General features: G+C 41.6%; 1 protein-coding gene across 1 annotated transcript in view; it reads right to left on the reverse strand.

The window, feature by feature from the left end:
• The window catches only part of LOC116371798 (deleted in malignant brain tumors 1 protein-like), a gene marked incomplete at its 3' end in the record, with an annotated part of 53496 nt that extends 31229 nt beyond the window's left edge, over positions 1-22267 (reverse strand). Inside the window, exons 1-6 of the mRNA XM_031820798.1 lie at positions 22260-22267; positions 21907-21920; positions 21660-21781; positions 20580-20883; positions 20176-20454; positions 19399-19719 (exon numbers count right to left, since the gene is read on the reverse strand). Of these exons, the coding sequence (XP_031676658.1) occupies positions 19399-19719; positions 20176-20454; positions 20580-20883; positions 21660-21781; positions 21907-21920; positions 22260-22267 (1048 nt within the window). The remainder of the gene's footprint in view (positions 1-19398; positions 19720-20175; positions 20455-20579; positions 20884-21659; positions 21782-21906; positions 21921-22259) is intronic.
• Positions 22268-22503: the final 236 nt, after the last annotated feature.

Here is a 22503-nt window from a genome sequence, read left to right on the forward strand (position 1 = left end):
CTCATCTCATATGTATATACTGTACTCTATACCATCTACTGCATCTTGTTTACATACCCTACATTACTCATCTCATATGTATATACTGTACTCTATACCATCTAGTGCATCTTGCCTAAGCCACATGGCCATCGCTCATCCATATATTTATATGTATATATTCTTATTCCATCCCTCTACATTTGTGTGTCAGGTAGTTGCTGAGAAATTGTTCGATTACTTGTCAGATATTACTGCACTGTCGGAACTAGAAGCACAAGCATTTGGCTCCACTCACATTAACATCTGATAACCATGTGTATGTGACCAGTAGAATGTGATTTGATGCAGTGCCTCCACCTAATAAGTAAAGATATGTATTTACTGACTTCGGTCTATGGTGGAAAAATGGCTGTCATGTTTATCTCGTGTATCTACGTATTTAATTAGTCTAATAATGTTTATCTAGTGTATCTATGTATTTAATTAGTCTAATAATGTTTATCTAGTGTATCTATGTATTTAATTAGTCTAATAATGTTTATCTAGTGTATCTATGTATTTAATTAGTCTAATAATGTTTATCTAGTGTATCTATGTATTTAATTAGTCTAATAATGTTTATCTAGTGTATCTATTTATTTCATTAAAGTCTGTTATGTTTATCTAGTGTATCTATGTATTTAACTAAAGTCACATGATGTTCTGATGAGACTTGCTCCCTCTGCTAGAACACTTCCCCTTTGTCTACATGACTGACTCATGGTTCTGGACTCACAGCCAAATGCTGTTTCTCCATATCCTGTTATTTAGCAGTAGACTGAACTAAGCTGTGAGAGACGAGCAGGACAAATGGTTGTGGTTCCTTTGAGGGACAGTGTTGAGACATTGAGCACTGAGAAATTGTGTGACATTTCTCAACAAGACCTCACCACAAACCAACAGCAGCCTCTCAGTTCCATGGTCCTTTGGCTGAGACCAAACTCTATTTCTTTGGGCTCTTAACTCTGCACCCTCTGCTCCACTATGGCCCCTCTGCTCCACTTTGGCCCCTCTGCTCCGCTATGGCCCTCTGCTCCACTATGGCCCCTCTGCTCCACTATGGCCCCTCTGCTCAGCTATGGCCCCTCTGCTCAGCTATGGCCCCTCTGCTCCACTATGGCCCCTCTGCTCAGCTATGGCCCCTCTGCTCAGCTATGGCCCCTCTGCTCCACTATGGCCCCTCTGCTCCGCTATGGCCCTCTCAGCTGACTGACTGAGAGGGCCATAGTGGAGCTGGCCGGCTGAGAGGGCCCAAGAGGGACCAGCTTGCTGAGAGGGCCCTAGTGAAGCCAGCCGCTTGAGAGGCCCCCTGTGGAGCCAGGTGGCGGAGAGGGTCTATGGTGGCAAAATTGCTGTTATAATGTTTATCCAGTGTTTCTGTACATTTAACTAAAGTCTGTTATAATGTTTATCTAGTGAATCTATGTATTTAATTAATGTCTGGAATAATGTATATTTGTATTTAATTCATGTCTGTAATAATGTATATATATACATTTAATTATAGTCTGTTATAGTGTTTATCTAGTGTATCTATGTATTTAATTATAGTATGTTATAGTGTTTATCTAGTGTATCTATGTATTTAATTATAGTATGTTATAGTGTTTATCTAGTGTATATATGTATTTAATTATAATATGTTATAGTGTTTATCTAGTGTATCTATGTATTTAATTATAGTATGTTATAGTGTTTATCTAGTGTATCTATGTATTTAATTATAGTATGTTATAGTGTTTATCTAGTGTATATATGTATTTAATTATAATATGTTATAGTGTTTATCTAGTGTATCTATGTATTTAATTATAATATGTTATAGTGTTTATCTAGTGTATCTATGTATTTAATTATAGTATGTTATAGTGTTTATCTAGTGTATATATGTATTTAATTATAATATGTTATAGTGTTTATCTAGTGTATCTATGTATTGATGAGACTTGCTCCCTCTGCTAGAACACTTCCCCTTTGTCTACATGACTGACTCATGGTTCTAGACTCACAGCCAAATGCTGTTTCTCCATATCCTGTTATTTAGCAGTAGACTGAACTAAGCTGAGAGAAGAGCAGGACAAATGGTTGTGGATCTCTTGAGAAACAGTGTTGTGACATTGAGCACTGAGAAATGGTGTGACATTTCTCAACAAGACCTCACCACAAAAGTCACAATGTGGAAAGATGAACATCTCTCTGCAGAGGAGTTTATATATAATTTAATACATTAGCTTTTGTCTGTTTTTGTTTTCTCAATCGCTCAGTTCCATAGGTCAGGGGTCAAGCTGAGCTGAGCCAATAGTGGAAGAGGTTACTGGTTGACTGTTGACTATATTCAGTTGACTGTATGTTACTATGTCAGTCATCTGTCTTTTAACACCTCCCTCCCTTTCTCTCTCCCCCCCCCCCCCCTCCTCTCTCTCTGCTCCTCTCTCGTTCTCTCTCTCTTCCTGACATTTAGCATCAGGCCTGTTGTTCAGGTCACAGACCTCTAGCATCTACACCCCTCCCATACTCTAACATGAGACCAATATAAAACATAATATATACTCTCATTCATTTACATAGAGACGGATACAATCAATCATTGACACACTGAATATACAACAGTCAGATGCAGGACACCATCACCAATGTTCCCTCTAACTTTCTCCGTCACTGAGCAGATTTCAGGTCTTCCAGTGTGTGTTTACTGTGAACACACAGGCTGTACCCCCTTTAACTTACAGTTAACAGTGGACAAGTGGGCTACTATGGCTATTTGATCATAATGTAGATCTACCAGAGTGACCTACCATCAAAAACTATGGAGAAAATACATCCCATAACATTTTAACATGTAAACAGCTGTATGTCCCAAAATACAACACTGCCCCTTTAAGACAAATAGCTTTTTACTGACTGGATTTTCTGCCGCACCGGTCTGTGTCGAGTACAGGATGAGTCGTGTCAATGCAATAGAATCCTACTCCGATGCGTCCTGTCTACAACATCTCTTACATAGTTGGTTTAGTTTCGGTTTGTTGCAGTGAAAGTGGATAATATTCCATTGATCACGTTTACCAGAGTAAAGGGACACGTTGATGGTGTTAACAGGGAAAACTAGAACAGTCGTCACCAACCTTTGAGTCAAAATGCAAGCCGAGATCTACCAATCAGCTTTTCTTTTTAACGCGACTTAAAAAACGTACGCCTATACAACATTAACCAATTAAAAACATTACTGTAGCAATGAGTTTTGTGCAGTAAGCTACAGGCCCAATACATTATCACCGTTTGACGGAGAAGTCAGTCACTGGCCGCGGACAGCATTTGGTAAACTAACACACCTCCTCCCTGCTCCGTTTTCAGCTCCGTCAGCAATGTGTCGACACACAGTTAATTTAGCGATCTCAGTTCATACAATACACACATTATTCTTAACTTCAGTAACAATATGGTACAAGGATGAGGCAGAAAATCATTCATGTTTTATTCATGTGACGTTTATTGTACTTATCAATGTTTTGGAGTAGCGCTCTGATTGTTTCTGTTCCTCTCTCGGTCTCTGTAACTTCCGGGTTTGCTGGAATAAGGACACGAGTTTCTTCTTCTATGGTATAATTGCGTTCGCAACAATATGTTCATTCCGCCACCTACGTTTCAGGTGGATAATACGTCTCCAAACAGGATAAACATTTAATCAACAAAAATAAAATGACAAATTCCATACAAACTATCATGTTAATTAAAGTAAATCAGCCTGCTTTTATATTTGAATCAGGTCCCAGGCTCAGAAGGATCCTGTGATGAGGGACATTTCCTGGTGACAGTCGTCCTTGAAGTGCTTCTGCCGTAAGTCTTGGAGGCCCAAAAACTTCTCGGCTGCAGTTATAATGATTTCCAACTTCTTGGACACTTCTGCAGTACAATTAATAACTGTGGCTGTAAATGTTACAAAAATCACCTTCTCCACAATAAGTGTTTCCAGATCACTTGATTGACGTACAACATTTACAACTGGTTGTGGTTCATCCACCTCCATCTCTTCTTCAGAACTGTGGCCTCTTTTCCCTTCAACTCTCTTCATCACCTCCACATAGGAGACTTACTGTACAGCCCTGATCCTTGACTCCTCAACCTCTTTCACCCTAACAGGGCATTCTGGGAATTCAGGAACATGATCCCAGCTGCATTCTCCATAGAGGTCAATGATACAGATAAACAGCTACATTCTCCATAGGGGTCAAACAGCTACATTCTCAATGATATCAACTTTACATAGAGTGGTAAATACTCATCAAACACCAATAATACTGATTAACAGCTACATTCTCCATAGGGGTCAATGATACAGATAAACAGCTACATTCTCCATAGGGGTCAATGATACAGATAAACAGCTACATTCTCCATAGGGGTCAATGATACAGATAAACAGCTACATTCTCCATAGGGGTCAAACAGCTACATTCTCCATAGGGGTCAATGATACAGATAAACAGCTACATTCTCCATAGGGGTCAATGATACAGATAAACAGCTACATTCTCCATAGGGGTCAATGATACAGATAAACAGCTACATTCTCCATAGGGGTCAAACAGCTACATTCTCAATGATACATCATGTCCAACGGTACACCAGAGATATCAACACCATTCCAGGTTACTATGATGACACCATATCAACACCATACCATTCCTGGTTACTATGACTACACCATATCAACACCATACCATTCCTGGTTACTATGACTACACCATATCAACACCATACCATTCCTGGTTACTATGACGACACCATATCAACACCATACCATTCCTGGTTACTATGACGACACCATATCAACACCATACCACTCCTGGTTACCATGACTACACAATATCAACACCATACCACTCCTGGTTACTATGACTACACAATATCAACCCGACGTGCAGGGCAACTGAATCGGGGGCACCGACTGCCAACAGACCGAGACCCCCCAAAAAATAGGAACACAAGGCTTTATCGTGGGTTTTTACAGAAGTGTTTGTCGATCCACTAGGAATACCATGGAGATCGACCAGTTCGCGATCAACCGGTTGGTGACCAGCTGCTCTAGAAAAGTTAGTGAAGTTCAATCTTGTGCTTCTCGCTATTGGCTGATTTATCTGCAGCTTAGAGGGAACATTGTGTCACACCCTGATCTGTTTCACCTGTCTTTGTGATTATCTCCACCCCCTTCCAGGTGAAGCCCATCTTCCCCATTATCCCCTGTGTATTTATGCTTTTTCCCAGTCTCTGTTTTCTTGTCCTCCCGGTTTTGACCCTTGACCCTGACTCTGAGCCCACCTGCCTGTCCTGACTCTGAGCCCACCTGCCTGACCACTCTGCCTGTCCTGACTCTGAGCCCACCTGCCTGACCACTCTGCCTGTCCTGACTCTGAGCCCGCCTGCCTGACCACTCTGCCTGTCCTGACTCTGAGCCCACCTGCCTGACCACTCTGCCTGTCCTGACTCTGAGCCCACCTGCCTGAACACTCTGCCTGTCCTGACTCTGAGCCCACCTGGCTAACCACTCTGCCTGTCCTGACTCTGAGCCCACCTGCCTGACCACTCTGCCTGTCCTGACTCTGAGCCCGCCTGCCTGACCACTCTGCCTGCCCTGACTTTGAGCTCGCCTGCCTGACCACTCTGCCTGTCCTGACCCTGAGCCCACCTGCCTGACCACTCTGCCTGTCCTGACTCTGAGCCCACCTGCCTGACTCTGAGCCCGCCTGCCTGACCACTCTGCCTGCCCTGACTCTGAGCCCACCTGCCTGACCACTCTGCCTGTCCTGACTCTGAGCCCACCTGCCTGACCACTCTGCCTGTCCTGACTCTGAGCCCACCTGCCTGACCACTCTGCCTGTCCTGACTCTGAGCCCACCTGCCTGACCACTCTGCCTGTCCTGACCCTGAGCCCACCTGCCTGACCCTGAGCCCACCTGCCTGACCACTCTGCCTGTCCTGACTCTGAGCCCACCTGCCTGACCACTCTGCCTGTCCTGTTCTGTCTTTGCCTGAACCCTGCTGTCTGCATTTGGGTCTTACCTTGGTTCTAATAACACTGACCATCACACCTTAACTGATATTAGTGCCTGTCCCCAGATGGACAGTTAGGCTACAGTAAAGTACATTTACAGGTGATCACATCATTGTCCTGCTTTGAGACACATTTTTACTGTCTGCTTTCAGTTGGATGTTATTTTACTAACCCTGCAAATTATAATATATCTTACAATATCAAAACATACCTGTGCTCCAAAACAGGATCATCAATATCACTGCAGGTATCATATCCGTCTCTAACTGGGGCTCCACTGAGCGAAACAAGTCTACTATCATGAAGAGAGGACTGAAGAGTGAGAAATACTGCTAGGCTATATGATTTCTAACTCATTACTTCCTTACTTCAATTATGTGGCAAACTGTTAAGCAAATCAGAAGGAAACACTGGCATCAGAAAAACTCCACAGGAAACTGCTGACAGAGCAGCAGTTACACATAGTGTCCTATAATATCTGACCTAATTGTCAGTGACTGACTTGGGAAAGACCTCTAACTTTCTGTGTTGTAGAAGCTAGAGGTCTGTTACCCAAGTCAACTCAACAGGTGTGGTGGTAAATTAGACATGCTATACTGTTTTTTTTACTTAGAGAATTGTCTGTTGTTAAATGCTCGTTTTTTTCCACTGATACAAACTTGTCTTGTGTGACTTAGTGTTAAGTCTGGGCGTACAGCAAAGAGCTGTTTGGGTGTGACCACAGTGTGTGACACATCCTGTTTTTCACAATCTGCAGGGACTCCACTGTGTGGAAATCTGTTAGAAATCATCAATGACATCACATCAACTCACAAGTATCACAGTAGGATAGAAATTAACACTTGGTAGACTATATGACTTAAACATGTAGTGACATTAACACTTGGTAGACTATATAACTTCTACATCCATGGTGGTGACATTAACACTTGGTAGACTATATAACTTAAACATTCATGGTGGTGACATTAACACTTGGTAGACTATATAACTTATACATTCATGGTGGTGATATTAACACTTGGTAGACTATACAACTTAAACATTCATGGTGGTGATGTCGGGGCAGATTCCTTGTTCTTTGTCAATCATTTGCTAATTGGTGAAATCAGCAATCAGACAATATCTTTAAGTAAATAAATCATTCATTTATTAACGTGGTTGCAGACAGAAGTTGTCAACGGGAACACAGCATGTATGTTTCAGAGTAAGTTCTGCAACCCACCTCAGGGCACAGCTGATTATATACATGTGGTCACTACCTGGTGGTATGATCACCTACGTCAATGTGTGTGTGTATCAATAAGCTGAGGTTACCTTATAAAGTAACCTGGTACAGTAGCTTCTCTGAATTCATTAGCATTGACCTCTGTCACACAATATCAACATGTCAAAACCAGACAGTGGTTACTTCTCTTTATCTAGTTTCAGTCTGACTCAGACCCAGCCTGCAAGCCCACTCTCACAACAGCCAGGGCCTAACCACAAAGACTAATATAGACTCAGACCCAGCCTGCAACCACACTCTCACAACAGCCAGGGCCTAACCACAAAGACTAATATAGACTCAGACCCAGCCTGCAAGCCCACTCTCACATTAGCCAGGGCTTAACCACAAAGACTAATATAGACTCAGACCCAGCCTGTAAGCCCACTCTCACAACAGCCAGGGCCTAACCACAAAGACTAATATAGACTCAGACCCAGCCTGCAAGCCCACTCTCACAACAGCCAGGGCCTAACCACAAAGACTAATATAGACTCAGACCCAGCCTGCAAGCCCACTCTCACAACAGCCAGGGCCTAACCACAAAGACTAATATAGACTCAGACCCAGCCTGCAAGCCCACTCTCACATCAGCCAGGGCCTAACCACAAAGACTAATATAGACTCAGACCCAGCCTGCAAGCACACTCTCACATCAGCCAGGGCCTAACCACAAAGACTAATATAGACTCAGACCCAGCCTGCAAGCACACTCTCACATCAGCCAGGGCCTAACCACAAAGACTAATATAGACTCAGACCCAGCCTGCAAGCCCACTCTCACATCAGCCAGGGCCTAACCACAAAAACTAATATAGACTCAGACCCAGCCTGCAAGCCCACTCTCACATCAGCCAGGGCTTAACCACAAAGACTAATATAGACTCAGACCCAGCCTGCAAGCACACTCTCACAACAGCCAGGGCCTAACCACAAAGACTAATATAGATGCTTGTACAACGTATAGTGGCAGAGTTTTAGACACATAGAAACAGTATCTATTATAAGGCCTGTAGCAAAACAGATGAATCTTCAAGTCCCCTTAATCACTAATGGGGAGGGTCTTTGGGACCCACCCTCTACAATGACATTAACACTTGGTAGAATATATAACTTAAACATATTGGTTGTTCCTGTTGGGTAGCAACTTCACCAGCTTGTTGTTGTTGTTGTTCTGAAGCATCTTGTGTGATGTTGGTCTTGAGGGGAGAAGGGGAGAGAAGATGGATTCTATTCATATGCTGTCCAGCTTCTGAAGAACGTGTGGTGCTAGAATGGAGAGGAGATCAGTAAACGACAGAATGTATGGTGCTAGAATGGAGAGGAGATCAGTAAACAACAGAACGTATGGTGCTAGAATGGAGAGGAGATCAGTAAACAACAGAACGTATGGTGCTAGAATGGAGAGGAGATCAGTAAACAACAGAACGTATGGTGCTAGAATGGAGAGGAGATCAGTAAACAACAGAACGCATGGTGCTAGAATGGAGAGGAGATCAGTAAACAACAGAACGTATGGTGCTAGAATGGAGAGGAGATCAGTAAACAACAGAACGCATGGTGCTAGAATGGAGAGGAGATCAGTAAACAACAGAACGTATGGTGCTAGAATGGAGAGGAGGTCAATAAACAATATATTTAGATTATCTTCACAACTAGACAGTTACAGTACATTAGACCTTAAAGTAAAATCCTAATTGTATATGTACTTACCTATATAGACACACTTCCCAGGTTTGACAGAAAAAAACTTCCTACAAAGACTATTTTCCTGACTGTCTCTACTGATGGCCTCTAACAGCAGAATAAAATAAGTGGGATATTTAAACAGCACTGAAACAGAGTAGGTTGCTAGTTGACGATGTGTTGTAAATTGTTTCAATGCTGCCGTCTACAGATCTTCTAATGTATTGTAACACCACATGTACCAATACAGTAGAATAGACAGGGACACTGTGTAATGATACAATGACCCTCCATCCAATGTTCTGCTGCTGTTGTGCAACATTGTGACGCCACTGACATGTTTACAGGTTGCCATGCCGACGAAAGAGAAGGTGTTTTCATTCTGTAACAAGGCCTTCACTTCAGTCTGGATGGCTGCTTGACTGCAGACAGGTTACACAGTATCAGTGGAGGTGTTAGGCTCTTTCTGCTCTCCTCCCAACTACTAATGGAATTGTCCTGCCAATGCAACGTATGAAAATGTATCCAGTCACTACTGTAAGTCTCTCTGGATAAGAGCGTCTGCTAAATGACTCACATGTTCAATGTAATGTTCAGTTTGACAATATCAATGGAATAGACCAAAGCAGAGCCATGTATTTAGATATGAACAGATATCTCGATGGAGGATAATGTCAGTATTTAGCTACGTTATTAGCTGTTTTGCTCACCAAAGGTGGAACAAAGTGAAACTGTTGATGTCAAAGCCTCAGTTCCGGGAGAGTAGTGGGTGAAACCATTCACCTCGGGAAAAGGGGTGATATAAATAACGTTTCCTTTCATTATGTGTTACTGAATTCATTAAGATATTTGCTGCCATTGTAGTAATGTTGATAATACGAGAGGTCTTCGGACTTACCATTTTTGTATAATTTCCTTTGAAAGAACAACTAGTGTGTTTTGAGTGCTTCTCCCCTATTTGGGAAGTTGGTCTGCCCGCTCCTCAGTCTGACAGATATTCTGAGAGCAGGTTCGAGTCCTCTTCCTCTGGACATAAACACTGTTTCAAACTGTATAACACAATAGTGGTTTTGGAAAACTGGTTCATATATCCTAAAGGCAATAGCGAATGTGGCTCTGTAGATATTTATTTAGCCGTTCATGAATTGAAGACCTATTTCAGCCAGTTAACCAAGTTGTTGCTGTCTTAGCTAGCCGTGTTAATGACGAGCTAACGAGCACCGTTGGTCTCTGCACTACAATGTCCCGCTAGTTATTACCAGCAGGTGATTTACTAGCAGGGGACTTATTGAAATATTAAGTGAATGTTTATTTTCTTACTACCTTAAAAGGTTTATATAAAAGGGTTGTACTTGTGCTCTGTATTTATGGATTAATATCACTTCACATTGAGGGTTTGTATCAATAACGTTACTGTTCCTATCTAACAGATATCTTGTGTCCTACCTAACCATGTGTCACTACTGTTGCTCCTATAACAGATATCTTGTGTCCTACCTAACCATGTATCACTACTGTTGCTCCTCTCTAACAGATATCTTGTGTCCTACCTAACCATGTATCACTACTGTTGTTCCTATCTAACAGATATCTTGTGTCCTATCTGTCAATGTCTGTCATCACTGTTTGATATCTTTTACTGCAGATAAAAACCGAGTCAACCTGAAGTGTGGGTGTCCGTGTGCCTTTCTTCTGGGGGGTGATGTGAAGTTGGTTCCACCAGGTGTCTGTACTATATAAACACTGCTAATCCAACAATAGTGCTAGGTGTCTGTACTATATAAACACTGCTAATACAACAATAGTGCTAGGTGTCTGTACTATATAAACACTGCTAATCCAACAATAGTGCTAGGTGCCTGTACTATATAAACACTGCTAATCCAACAATAGTACTAGGTGTCTGTACTATATAAACACTGCTAATCCAACAATAGTGCTAGGTGTCTGTACAGCTTGGGTTGGTCTACTATTATCCTACTGAACAGTACAGCTTGGGTTGGTCTACTATTATCCTACTGAACAGTACAGCTTGGGTTGGTCTACTATTATCCTACTGAACAGTACAGCTTGGGTTGGTCTACTATTATCCTACTGAACAGTACAGCTTGGGTTGGTCTACTATTATCCTACTGAACAGTACAGCTTGGGTTGGTCTACTATTATCATACTGAACAGTACAGCTTGGGTTGGTCTACTATTATCCTACTGAACAGTACAGCTTGGGTTGTTCTACTATTATCCTACTGAACAGTACAGTTTGGGTTGGTCTACTATTATCCTACTGAACAGTACAGCTTGGGTTGGTCTACTATTATCCTACTGAACAGTACAGCTTGGGTTGGTCTACTATTATCCTACTGAACAGTACAGCTTGGGTTGGTCTACTATTATCCTACTGAACAGTACAGCTTGGGTTGGTCTACTATTATCCTACTGAACAGTACAGCTTGGGTTGGTCTACTAGTATCCTACTGAACAGTACAGCTTGGGTTGGTCTACTATTATCCTACTGAACAGTACAGCTTGGGTTGGTCTACTAGTATCCTACTGAACAGTACAACTTGGGTTGGTCTACTATTATCCTACTGAACAGTACAGCTTGGGTTGGTCTACTATTATCCTACTGAACAGTACAGCTTGGGTTGGTCTACTATTATCCTACTGAACAGTACAGCTTGGGTTGGTCTACTATTATCCTACTGAACAGTACAGCTTGGGTTGGTCTACTATTATCCTACTGAACAGTACAGCTTGGGTTGGTCTACTATTATCCTACTGAACAGTACAGCTTGGGTTGGTCTACTATTATCCTACTGAACAGTACAGCTTGGGTTGGTCTACTATTATCCTACTGAACAGTACAGCTTGGGTTGGTCTACTAGTATCCTACTGAACAGTACAGCTTGGGTTGGTCTACTATTATCCTACTGAACAGTACAGCTTGGGTTGGTCTACTAGTATCCTACTGAACAGTACAACTTGGGTTGGTCTACTATTATCCTACTGAACAGTACAGCTTGGGTTGGTCTACTATTATCCTACTGAACAGTACAGCTTGGGTTGGTCTACTATTATCCTACTAAACAGTACAGCTTGGGTTGGTCTACTATTATCCTACTGAACAGTACAGCTTGGGTTGGTCTACTATTATCATACTGAACAGTACAGCTTGGGTTGGTCTACTATTATCATACTGAACAGTACAGCTTGGGTTGGTCTACTATTATCCTACTGAACAGTACAGCTTGGGTTGGTCTACTATTGTCCTACTGAACAGTACAGCTTGGGTTGGTCTACTATTATCCACTGAACAGTACAGCTTGGGTTGGTCTACTATTATCCTACTGAACAGTACAGCTTGGGTTGGTCTACTATTATCCTACTGAACAGTACAGCTTGGGTTGGTCTACTATTATCCTACTGAACAGTACAGCTTGGGTTGGTCTACTATTATCCTACTGAACAGTACAGCTTGGGTTGGTCTACTATTATCCTACTGAACAGTCAGCTTGGGTTGGTCTACTATTATCCTACTGAACAGTACAGCTTGGGTTTGTCTACTATTATCCTACTGAACAGTACAGCTTGGGTTGGTCTACTATTATCCTACTGAACAGTACAGCTTGGGTTGGTCTACTATTATCCTACTGAACAGTACAGCTTGGGTTGGTCTACTATTATCCTACTGAACAGTACAGCTTGGGTTGGTCTACTATTATCCTACTGAACAGTACAGCTTGGGTTGGTCTACTATTATCCTACTGAACAGTACAGCTTGGGTTGGTCTACTATTATCCTACTGAACAGTACAGCTTGGGTAGGTCTGACTGTGAAATACCAATATGGGATGTATAATTTTAGGTCATTCAGAGTGTATCACTGTTTCCCATATAATTTTTCACACAGGGCGTCTTTCCTTCTCTGGGCCGTTTGGAAAATGTTTTACTAAATTAGAGTTCTGAATACCAACTTCTCCAGGCACCACTACACCACTGACCTACACAACAGCTTTCAACATACCAGTATTTAGTTTGGAAACATTGAAATCTTTCAACATACCAGTATTTAGTTTGGAAACATTGAAATCTTTCAACATACCAGTATTTAGTTTGGAAACATTGAAATCTTTCAACATACCAGTATTTAGTTTGGAAACATTGAAATCTTTCAACATACCAGTATTTCGTTTGGAAACATTGAAATCTTTCAACATACCAGTATTTAGTTTGGAAACATTGAAATCTTTCAACATACCAGTATTTAGTTTGGAAACATTGAAATCTTTCAACATACCAGTATTTAGTTTGGAAACATTGAAATCTTTCAACATACCAGTATTTAGTTTGGAAACATTGAAATCTTTCAACATACCAGTATTTAGTTTGGAAACATTGAAATCTTTCAACATACCAGTATTTAGTTTGGAAACATTGAAATCTTTCAACATACCAGTATTTAGTTTGGAAACATTGAAATCTTTCAACATACCAGTATTTAGTTTGGAAACATTGAAATCTTTCAACATACCAGTATTTAGTTTGGAAACATTGAAATCTTTCAACATACCAGTATTTAGTTTGGAAACATTGAAATCTTTCAACATACCAGTATTTAGTTTGGAAACATTGAAATCTTTCAACATACCAGTATTTAGTTTGGAAACATTGAAATCTTTCAACATACCAGTATTTAGTTTGGAAACATTGAAATCTTTCAACATACCAGTATTTAGTTTGGAAACATTGAAATCTTTCAACATACCAGTATTTAGTTTGGAAACATTGAAATCTTTCAACATACCAGTATTTAGTTTGGAAACATTGAAATCTTTCAACATACCAGTATTTAGTTTGGAAACATTAAAAACAAATGCTGGTATAAATAATACAATATTAAAATATGTCAAATTATCCATTTATTTGTTTCAAAAGTGGTGCAATGCTGTGAAAAACAGTTGTATTGAATTACAGTGCAATAATAATAGATATTCTCAAAATTGTGCTCGTCTTTGCAGGGGGACTCTTATTTAGAAGAAAATAATCTAATGTTGTGCTGCCAGCATATTATCCTGCTGCCAGCAGAACAGTAATATAAGAGTTCAACCTCAAATAGTTGTACGTGTGCAGCGAGGTACAACTGCAGAGATCTCTATAGTGAGGTAGATCACTAAGACGTTCTGTCCATCAGGGGGCGACAAACGCCAGTTCATATTCCAGAATAGAGCACCACAGAATTAATAGGCTCCCTTTTGACAAGGGTCAAAGGTTGGCGCAGAGGCATAGCAGTGCTAGCTGTGCCACCAGAGATTCTGGATTATTATATATATATATATATATATTCCAGAGTAGAGCAGAATTATAGGCTCCCTTTGCCAAGTGGTCAGTTTGGAAATCCTCCGGCCTGGGCCAGGGGTGCGTCCCAAAAGTATTTACTGCTTCCTGAAGTGTGCACTCGTTCACTACTCCCCATAAAGTGTAAAAACATTGGATTGGTGAAGGCGAAGGTTATAGCATGAGTTTCCATACTAATCAATTCCTGTCAAATCCTGTCAATTCCTGTCAAATCCTGTCAATTCCTGTCAAATCCTGTCAAATCCTGTCAATTCCTGTCAAATCCTGTCAATTCCTGTCAAATCCTGTCAATGAAGGGAGGTGAACAAGCACACACTTTGGGAGGAAGGAGAGATTATTGGGGCACACACACACACACACACACACACACACATATACACACACACACACACACACACACACACACACACACACACACACACACACACACACACACACACACACACACACACACACATATACACACACACACACACACACACACACACACACACACACACACACACACACACACACACACACACACACACACACACACACACACAAACACACACACATAGTCTATGGAGGATAAATAACTACACACCAGGACAACAATACATCATAGTCTATGTGGAGGATAAATAACTACACACCAGGACAACAATACATCATAGTCTATGGAGGATAAATAACTACACACCAGGACAACAATACATCATAGTCTATGTGGAGGATAAATAACTACACACCAGGACAACAATACATCATAGTCTATGGAGGATAAATAACTACACACCAGGACAACAATACATCATAGTCTATGGAGTATAAATAACTACACACCAGGACAACAATACATCATAGTCTATGGAGGATAAATAACTACACACCAGGACAACAATACATCATAGTCTATGGAGGATAAATAACTACACACCAGGACAACAATACATCATAGTCTATGTGGAGGATAAATAACTACACACCAGGACAACAATACATCATAGTCTATGTGGAGGATAAATAACTACACACCAGGACAACAATACATCATAGTCTATGTGGAGGATAAATAACTACACACCAGGACAACAATACATCATAGTCTATGTGGAGGATAAATAACTACACACCAGGACAACAATACATCATAGTCTATGTGGAGGATAAATAACTACACACCAGGACAACAATACATCATAGTCTATGGAGGATAAATAACTACACACCAGGACAACAATACATCATAGTCTATGGAGGATAAATAACTACACACCAGGACAACAATACATCATAGTCTATGTGGAGGATAAATAACTACACACCAGGACAACAATACATCATAGTCTATGTGGAGGATAAATAACTACACACCAGGACAACAATACATCATAGTCTATGTGGAGGATAAATAACTACACACCAGGACAACAATACATCATAGTCTATGTGGAGGATAAATAACTACACACCAGGACAACAATATCTCATAGTCTATAGTCTATAAATAACTACATTGATGTCTTCTCTTCTCTCTTTCTGTTTGTATGTAGTTTCTCTGTTTGAATTAGCAGGTGTTATTATTAGCCCCTCATCTGTGTGTGAGAGACAATAAGACAGACAGAAAGAGAGAGACAGAAATACAGACAATAATAGAGACACAGAGAGAGAGAGAGAGAGACAGACAGAGAGAGACATACAAAGAGTCCCCTAAACAAGCTGGAGCTGGTGCTCTGTTCACAAACAGACCCCACAGAGCCCCAGGACAGCAAACATATTAGACCCAACCAATCATGAGAAAAAAAGATAATTACTTGACACATTGGAAATAATTATCAAAAAAAGAGCAAACTAGAATTTAGTCCTAAACAGAGAGAACACAGTGGCAGAATACCTGACCACTATGACTGACCCTAAACAGAGAGAACACAGTGGCAGAATACCTGACCACTGTGACTGACCCTAAACAGAGAGAACACAGTGGCAGAATACCTGACCACTGTGACTGACCCTAAACAGAGAGAACACAGTGGCAGAATACCTGACCACTATGACTGACCCTAAACAGAGAGTACACAGTGGCAGAATACCTGACCACTGTGACTGACCCTAAACAGAGAGTACACAGTGGCAGAATACCTGACCACTATGACTGACCCTAAACAGAGAGTACACAGTGGCAGAATACCTGACCACTATGACTGACCCTAAACAGAGAGAACACAGTGGCAGAATACCTGACCACTGTGACTGACCCTAAACAGAGAGTACACAGTGGCAGAATACCTGACCACTATGACTGACCCTAAACAGAGAGTACACAGTGGCAGAATACCTGACCACTATGACTGACCCACACTATGGAAAGCTTTGACTATGAACAGACTCAGTGAGCATAGCCTTGCTATTGAGAAAGGCCACCGTAGGCAGACCTCAAATCAAAATTGTATTAGTTACGAGCCCCTAACCAGAAACAGTTAAAATAATATGGATAAGAATAAGAAATGAAAGTAACAAGTAATTAAAGAGTAAAACGTAATTAAAGAGCAACAGTAATATAACAATAGCAGGACTATATTCAGGTCAGTACCTGGCTCTCCAGAGAAGACAGGCTATGTGCACACAGCCCACAAAATGAGGTGGAAACTGAGATGCACTTCCTAACCTCCTGCCAAATGTATGACCAGTTAATTCACACTGTATGTTGTAGTCTGTCCAAGAGGGGAATCACACAGACTGATCTCAGTTAATTCATACTGTATGTTGTAGTCTGTCCAAGAGGGGAATCACACAGACTGATCTCAGTTAATTCATACTGAATGTTGTAGTCTGTCCAAGAGGGGAATCACACAGACTGATCTCAGTTAATTCATACTGTATGTTGTAGTCTGTCCAAGAGGGGAATCACACAGACTGATCTCAGTTAATTCATACTGTATGTTGTAGTCTGTCTAATAATTAAATCACACAAGACTGACAGCCTGTAATTTTATTAAAAGCATTCAGTTGATTACATGGCAGTTTAGAGAGCAACATCACAACACTAATCTACTTCATAATCAATATCATAACATTTATAATCAATAACATCATGAGGTAAACAACAACAAACCCCTTTATTAAAAAAAAATTCAGCATACAAAGAATGAACAGATGATTATAATAATACCTGGACTAATAATGGAGACACTTCAAGATAAAGAATCTAAGAGACACTAAATAAGATGAAGAATCTAAGAGACACTAAATAAGATAAAGAATCTAAGAGACACTAAATAAGATAAAGAATCTAAGAGACACTAAATAAGATGAAGAATCTAAGAGACACTAAATAAGATAAAGAATCTAAGAGACACTAAATAAGATGAAGAATCTAAGAGACACTAAATAAGATAAAGAATCTAAGAGACACTAAATAAGATAAAGAATCTAAGAGACACTAAATAAGATGAAGAATCTAAGAGACACTAAATAAGATAAAGAATCTAAGAGACACTAAATAAGATAAAGAATCTAAGAGACACTAAATAAGATAAAGAATCTAAAAGACACTAAATAAGATGAAGAATCTAAGAGACACTAAATAAGAAAACAGACGTAATTGAGCTACTCTCTTAAAATAATTAAAAAACGATTGTTACCATAATCACATGTTACCGAATTCCCATGTTAACAAAACAACATTTTCCCCCAAACCCCATGTTCCCCCAAACCCCATGTTCCCCAAAACCCCATGTTACCCAAAATCCAATTTTCCCAAAACCACATGTTACCCCAAACCCCATGTTACCGAAACCCCATGTTACCGAAACCCCATGATACCCCAAACTCCATATTAACAAAACCCCATGTTACCCCAAACCCCATGTTGCCCATAACCCCCATGTTACCCCAAACCCCATGTTACCCAAAACCCATGTTACCCAAAACCCCATGTTACCCAAACCTCATGTTACCCAAGTTACCCACTGTCACATGTCATGTCATGTTATTGACATGTTATTGTTATGCCATGTTACCCAAACCCCATGTTACCCAAACCCCATGTTACCCAAAAACCATGTTACCCAAACCCCATGTTACCCAAAAACCCCATGTTACCCAAAAAACCCATGTTACCAAAACCCCATGTTACCAAACCCCATGTTACCCAGAACCCCATGTTACCCAAACCCCCATGTTATCCAAAACCCCATGTTACCCAAAACCCCATGTTACCCAAACCCCATGTTACCCAAATCCCATGTTACCCCAAACCCCATGTTACCCCAAACTCCATATTAACAAAACCCCATGTTACCCAAAACCCCATGTTACCAAAACCCCATGTTACCCAAAACCCCATGTTACCCAAAACCCCATGTTACCAAAACCCCATGTTACCCAAAACCCCATGTTACCCAAAACCCCATGTTACCCAAAACCCCATGTTACCAAAACCCCATGTTACCCAGAACCCCCATGTTACCCATGGTGGTAAAAACCAAACTAAATGAATAATGGTGGTTGCAATCACTCCTTTTAGATTTATTCCAAGGTTCTAGAAAGTTAAACTAATTCTGAACTTGTTATTAAAATTCAGCTTCATTCTCCTCCTACTCCGTCCCCTGGGCTGCTCTCTCCTCTCCCAGCCCAGCTTCAGCTCTGGAGCTCAGAGAGACCATCTCCATGGCATTGACATAAAGATCCATGCTGCTCACCCTGTTCACTCTATTCTGCCTCCTGGTGGGCTAGGGAGACACAGCACCAACAGTCAGACATTTACTCTCTAGTATCTCCATTCTCTCTCCCCCTCACCCTCTCCCTCTAGTTTAAATGACTTGTAAGGTCTGAGTAAATGTCTTTACCTTGTAGTACAGGTAGGAGGTGGTGATTGTTGTCAGTAGGATCAGCAGCACTACAACGTGTCTGATGATGAAGGCTGGCAGAGGAGAGGCTGCAAACAGAAACACCTTTGATGAGGGGACTGATCATCATCACATAGATCTGTGGGAAATCTGTCAATGACAAAGTTATAAGTCTGGTTCATGTTCAGTTACCTGTGATGGTGAGGGAGAGGAGCTCACTCTCAGAGGAGAAGTTATGAGAGAAAACATAATTGTCATAAACACATCTGTAGTTCCCTTGGTGGGAGTCATCTGCAGCAGGGAAGAGGAAGGCAGCAGAGTGATTGACAGCTGGCTGGGTCTGGGTTCTGTTGGAGCCGGTGAACGTGAGGTGGAAGGAGCCTCCAGGGTACTGTGGCTGAGTGGAGCAGGTGATGGTGAAGTTGTAGCCCCTGAACATCTCAGGCCCCTGGTGAGCCCTGGAGACCCCTCCCATTGGGTCAGTCAGGAAGATATCAGGCTGGACCAGGAGATCTGTAACAATAAAAGAGAACAAGAAAAACCTCTTCAACTAGTTTCCTATAGATATGACAATAACATCAGCATGTAACAGTGCCAGCCACCCTCCCTCACAGGGCAACATGAGTAGTGGGCCTACAGTCACTGAGACAACATATGTTGATATCAGGCTGAAGCAGGACATCTGGAACAAGAGGAGAGAAAAAGAAAACGTAGCTCCTCAACTACTTTCCTCATTTAGATGTGACAATAACATGACATGTGACAGTGGTAGTGAGTAGAGACGTTTACTGAGGTAACACTCAAATACAAAGCATTCTGGGATATTTAAGTTGTATTTGATTCCTACTTGACTGATTGATCTATTTAGTAAAGCAGACTGACAAGCTAAACAGTCATCATGAGAGGTGCAGAGGAAGTTGTATGAATGAAGGAAATCAATTGAATATAATTATAATATGTTGTTATTACCTGAGCAGATCACTGTGAGTCCAGGATGGAGATCATAACTTCTAAAACACTCCCTCAGTGAAGACTCATCCCCTTCACAGTAAACTCTAATCCCTCTAGTGGTGTTTCCAGGTGGTACTGAAACAGTGGAGCCACAACCCAGCTGTCTACACACTACTGCAGCTACATCCCTCCTTTTCCAGTCAGCAGCTCCCACAGTCCTCCACTCTCCCTGGTCGTACCACTCCACTCCACCAGCACAGCGACTGCCTCCTCCCACCAGCCTCACATCATCAGGCTCTGAGAAAAGAAAAGAGAGAGACAGTAATCTTACTATTTTCTCACTAAAACACACCTATATTGTCTCTCATATTCTTCACTCCAGATGACAAACAATGTTGATTGAATGACAAACTGTTTCTTACCTGAGCAGGTGAGTCCAACAGCATTACCAGGTAGGCAGGTCTTGTTTTTTCTGTCTGAGGTGTCACAGTCCAGGAGAAGGGACTCTTTGCCTTTACACTGGAACTCTTTATCCCAGGTCTGACCCTCACCTTCTCCATAGAGCCCCCCCTGTAGAGCTGCAGGAGCCCCACAACCAAGCTCCCTACAGACTACCTCTGCATCCTGCCGGTCAAAGTCAGCTTCACACACTGAGGCCCAGGACTGATTGGACTTCACCTCCACTCTCCCAGAGCAGAGACCAGCTCCATCCACAAGCTGCACAGACTCTGGAGAAAAAGAGTTGGTTGAACATTCAATCAGTTTTGTTGATGACACTGTCAAGGACTAAACACAAATATGTTGGATAAAAGATTGTAGTTTGCTATGTTTGATACTGTAAGAGGTAGAAATGGGTTCTTAGTCACTCAGGATCGGGTTGGGAATAATGCAGGCAGGAGAGAGGAATAAGTTCACTTCACTTTATAGAAAATAAACAGCTGGACATACACCAGGCAGCTTCACTTCAGTAACATCTGATCTACAAGGTCTGATACTGTATGTCAGGGTCAGGATGGGCCAAGAGTAGAATAGGTTACTGGTTATGATGACATCACTGGTGAGAACTCGGTGATAAAAATGTATTTGATCTTTCCCATATCTCCCTCTTCCTCTCCTCCTCCCTCATTCTCTCTTTGTGACAGTGGTAGTGAGTAGAGACGTTCACTGAGGTAACACTCAAATACAAAGCATTCTGGGATATTTAAGTTGTATTTGATTCCTACTTGACTGATTGATCTATTTAGTAAAGCAGACTGACAAGCTAAACAGTCATCATGAGAGGTGCAGAGGAAGTTGTATGAATGAAGGAAATCAGTTGAATATAATTATAATATCTTGTTATTACCTGAGCAGATCACTGTGAGTCCAGGATGGAGATTATAACTTCTGGAACACTCCCTCAGTGAAGACTCAAACCCAGAACAGGAAACTCTAATCCCTCTAGTGGTGTTTCCAAGTAGTTCTGAAACAGTGGAGCCACAACCCATCTGTCTACACACTACTGCAGCTACATCCCTCTGGTCCCAGTCAGCAGCTCCCACAGTCCTCCACTCTCCCTGGTCGTACCACTCCACTCCACCAGCACAGCGACTGCCTCCTCCCATCAGCCTCACATCATCAGGCTCTGAGAAAAGAAAAGAGAGAGACAGTAATCTTACTATCTTCTCACTAAAACACACCTATATTGTCTCTCATATTCTTCACTCCAGGTGAGAAACAATGTTGATTGAGTGACAAACTGTTTCTTACCTGAGCAGGTGAGTCCAACAGCATTACCAGGTAGGCAGGTGTTGTTCTCTCTGTCTGAGGTGTCACAGTCCAGGAGAAGGGACTCTTTGCCTTTACACTGGAACTCTTTATCCCAGGTCTGACCATCACCTTCTCCATAGAGCCCCCCCTGTAGAGCTGCAGGAGCCCCACAGCCAAGCTCCCCACAGACTACCTCTGCATCCTGCCGGTCAAAGTCAGCTTCACACACTGAGGCCCAGGACTGATAGGACTTCACCTCCACTCTCCCAGAGCAGAAACCAGCTCCATCCACAAGCCGCACAGACTCTGGAGAAAAAGAGTTGGTTGAACATTCAATCAGTTTTGTTGATGACACTGTCATGGACTAAACATAAATATGTTGGATAAAAGATAGTAGTTTGCTATGTTTGATACTGTAAGAGATAGAAATGGGTTCTTAGTTACTCAGGATCGGGTTGGGAATAATGCAGGCAGGAGACAGGAATAAGTTCACTTCACTTTATAGAAAATAAACAGCTGGACATCCATCAGGCAGCTTCACTTCAGTACCATCTGAACTACAATGATCTGCCCATGAACATCTCCCATAAACCAATA

The sequence above is a fragment of the Oncorhynchus kisutch genome, unplaced genomic scaffold, assembly GCF_002021735.2.
Source record: "Oncorhynchus kisutch isolate 150728-3 unplaced genomic scaffold, Okis_V2 scaffold3655, whole genome shotgun sequence".
Classification (NCBI taxonomy): Eukaryota; Metazoa; Chordata; class Actinopteri; order Salmoniformes; family Salmonidae; genus Oncorhynchus; species Oncorhynchus kisutch.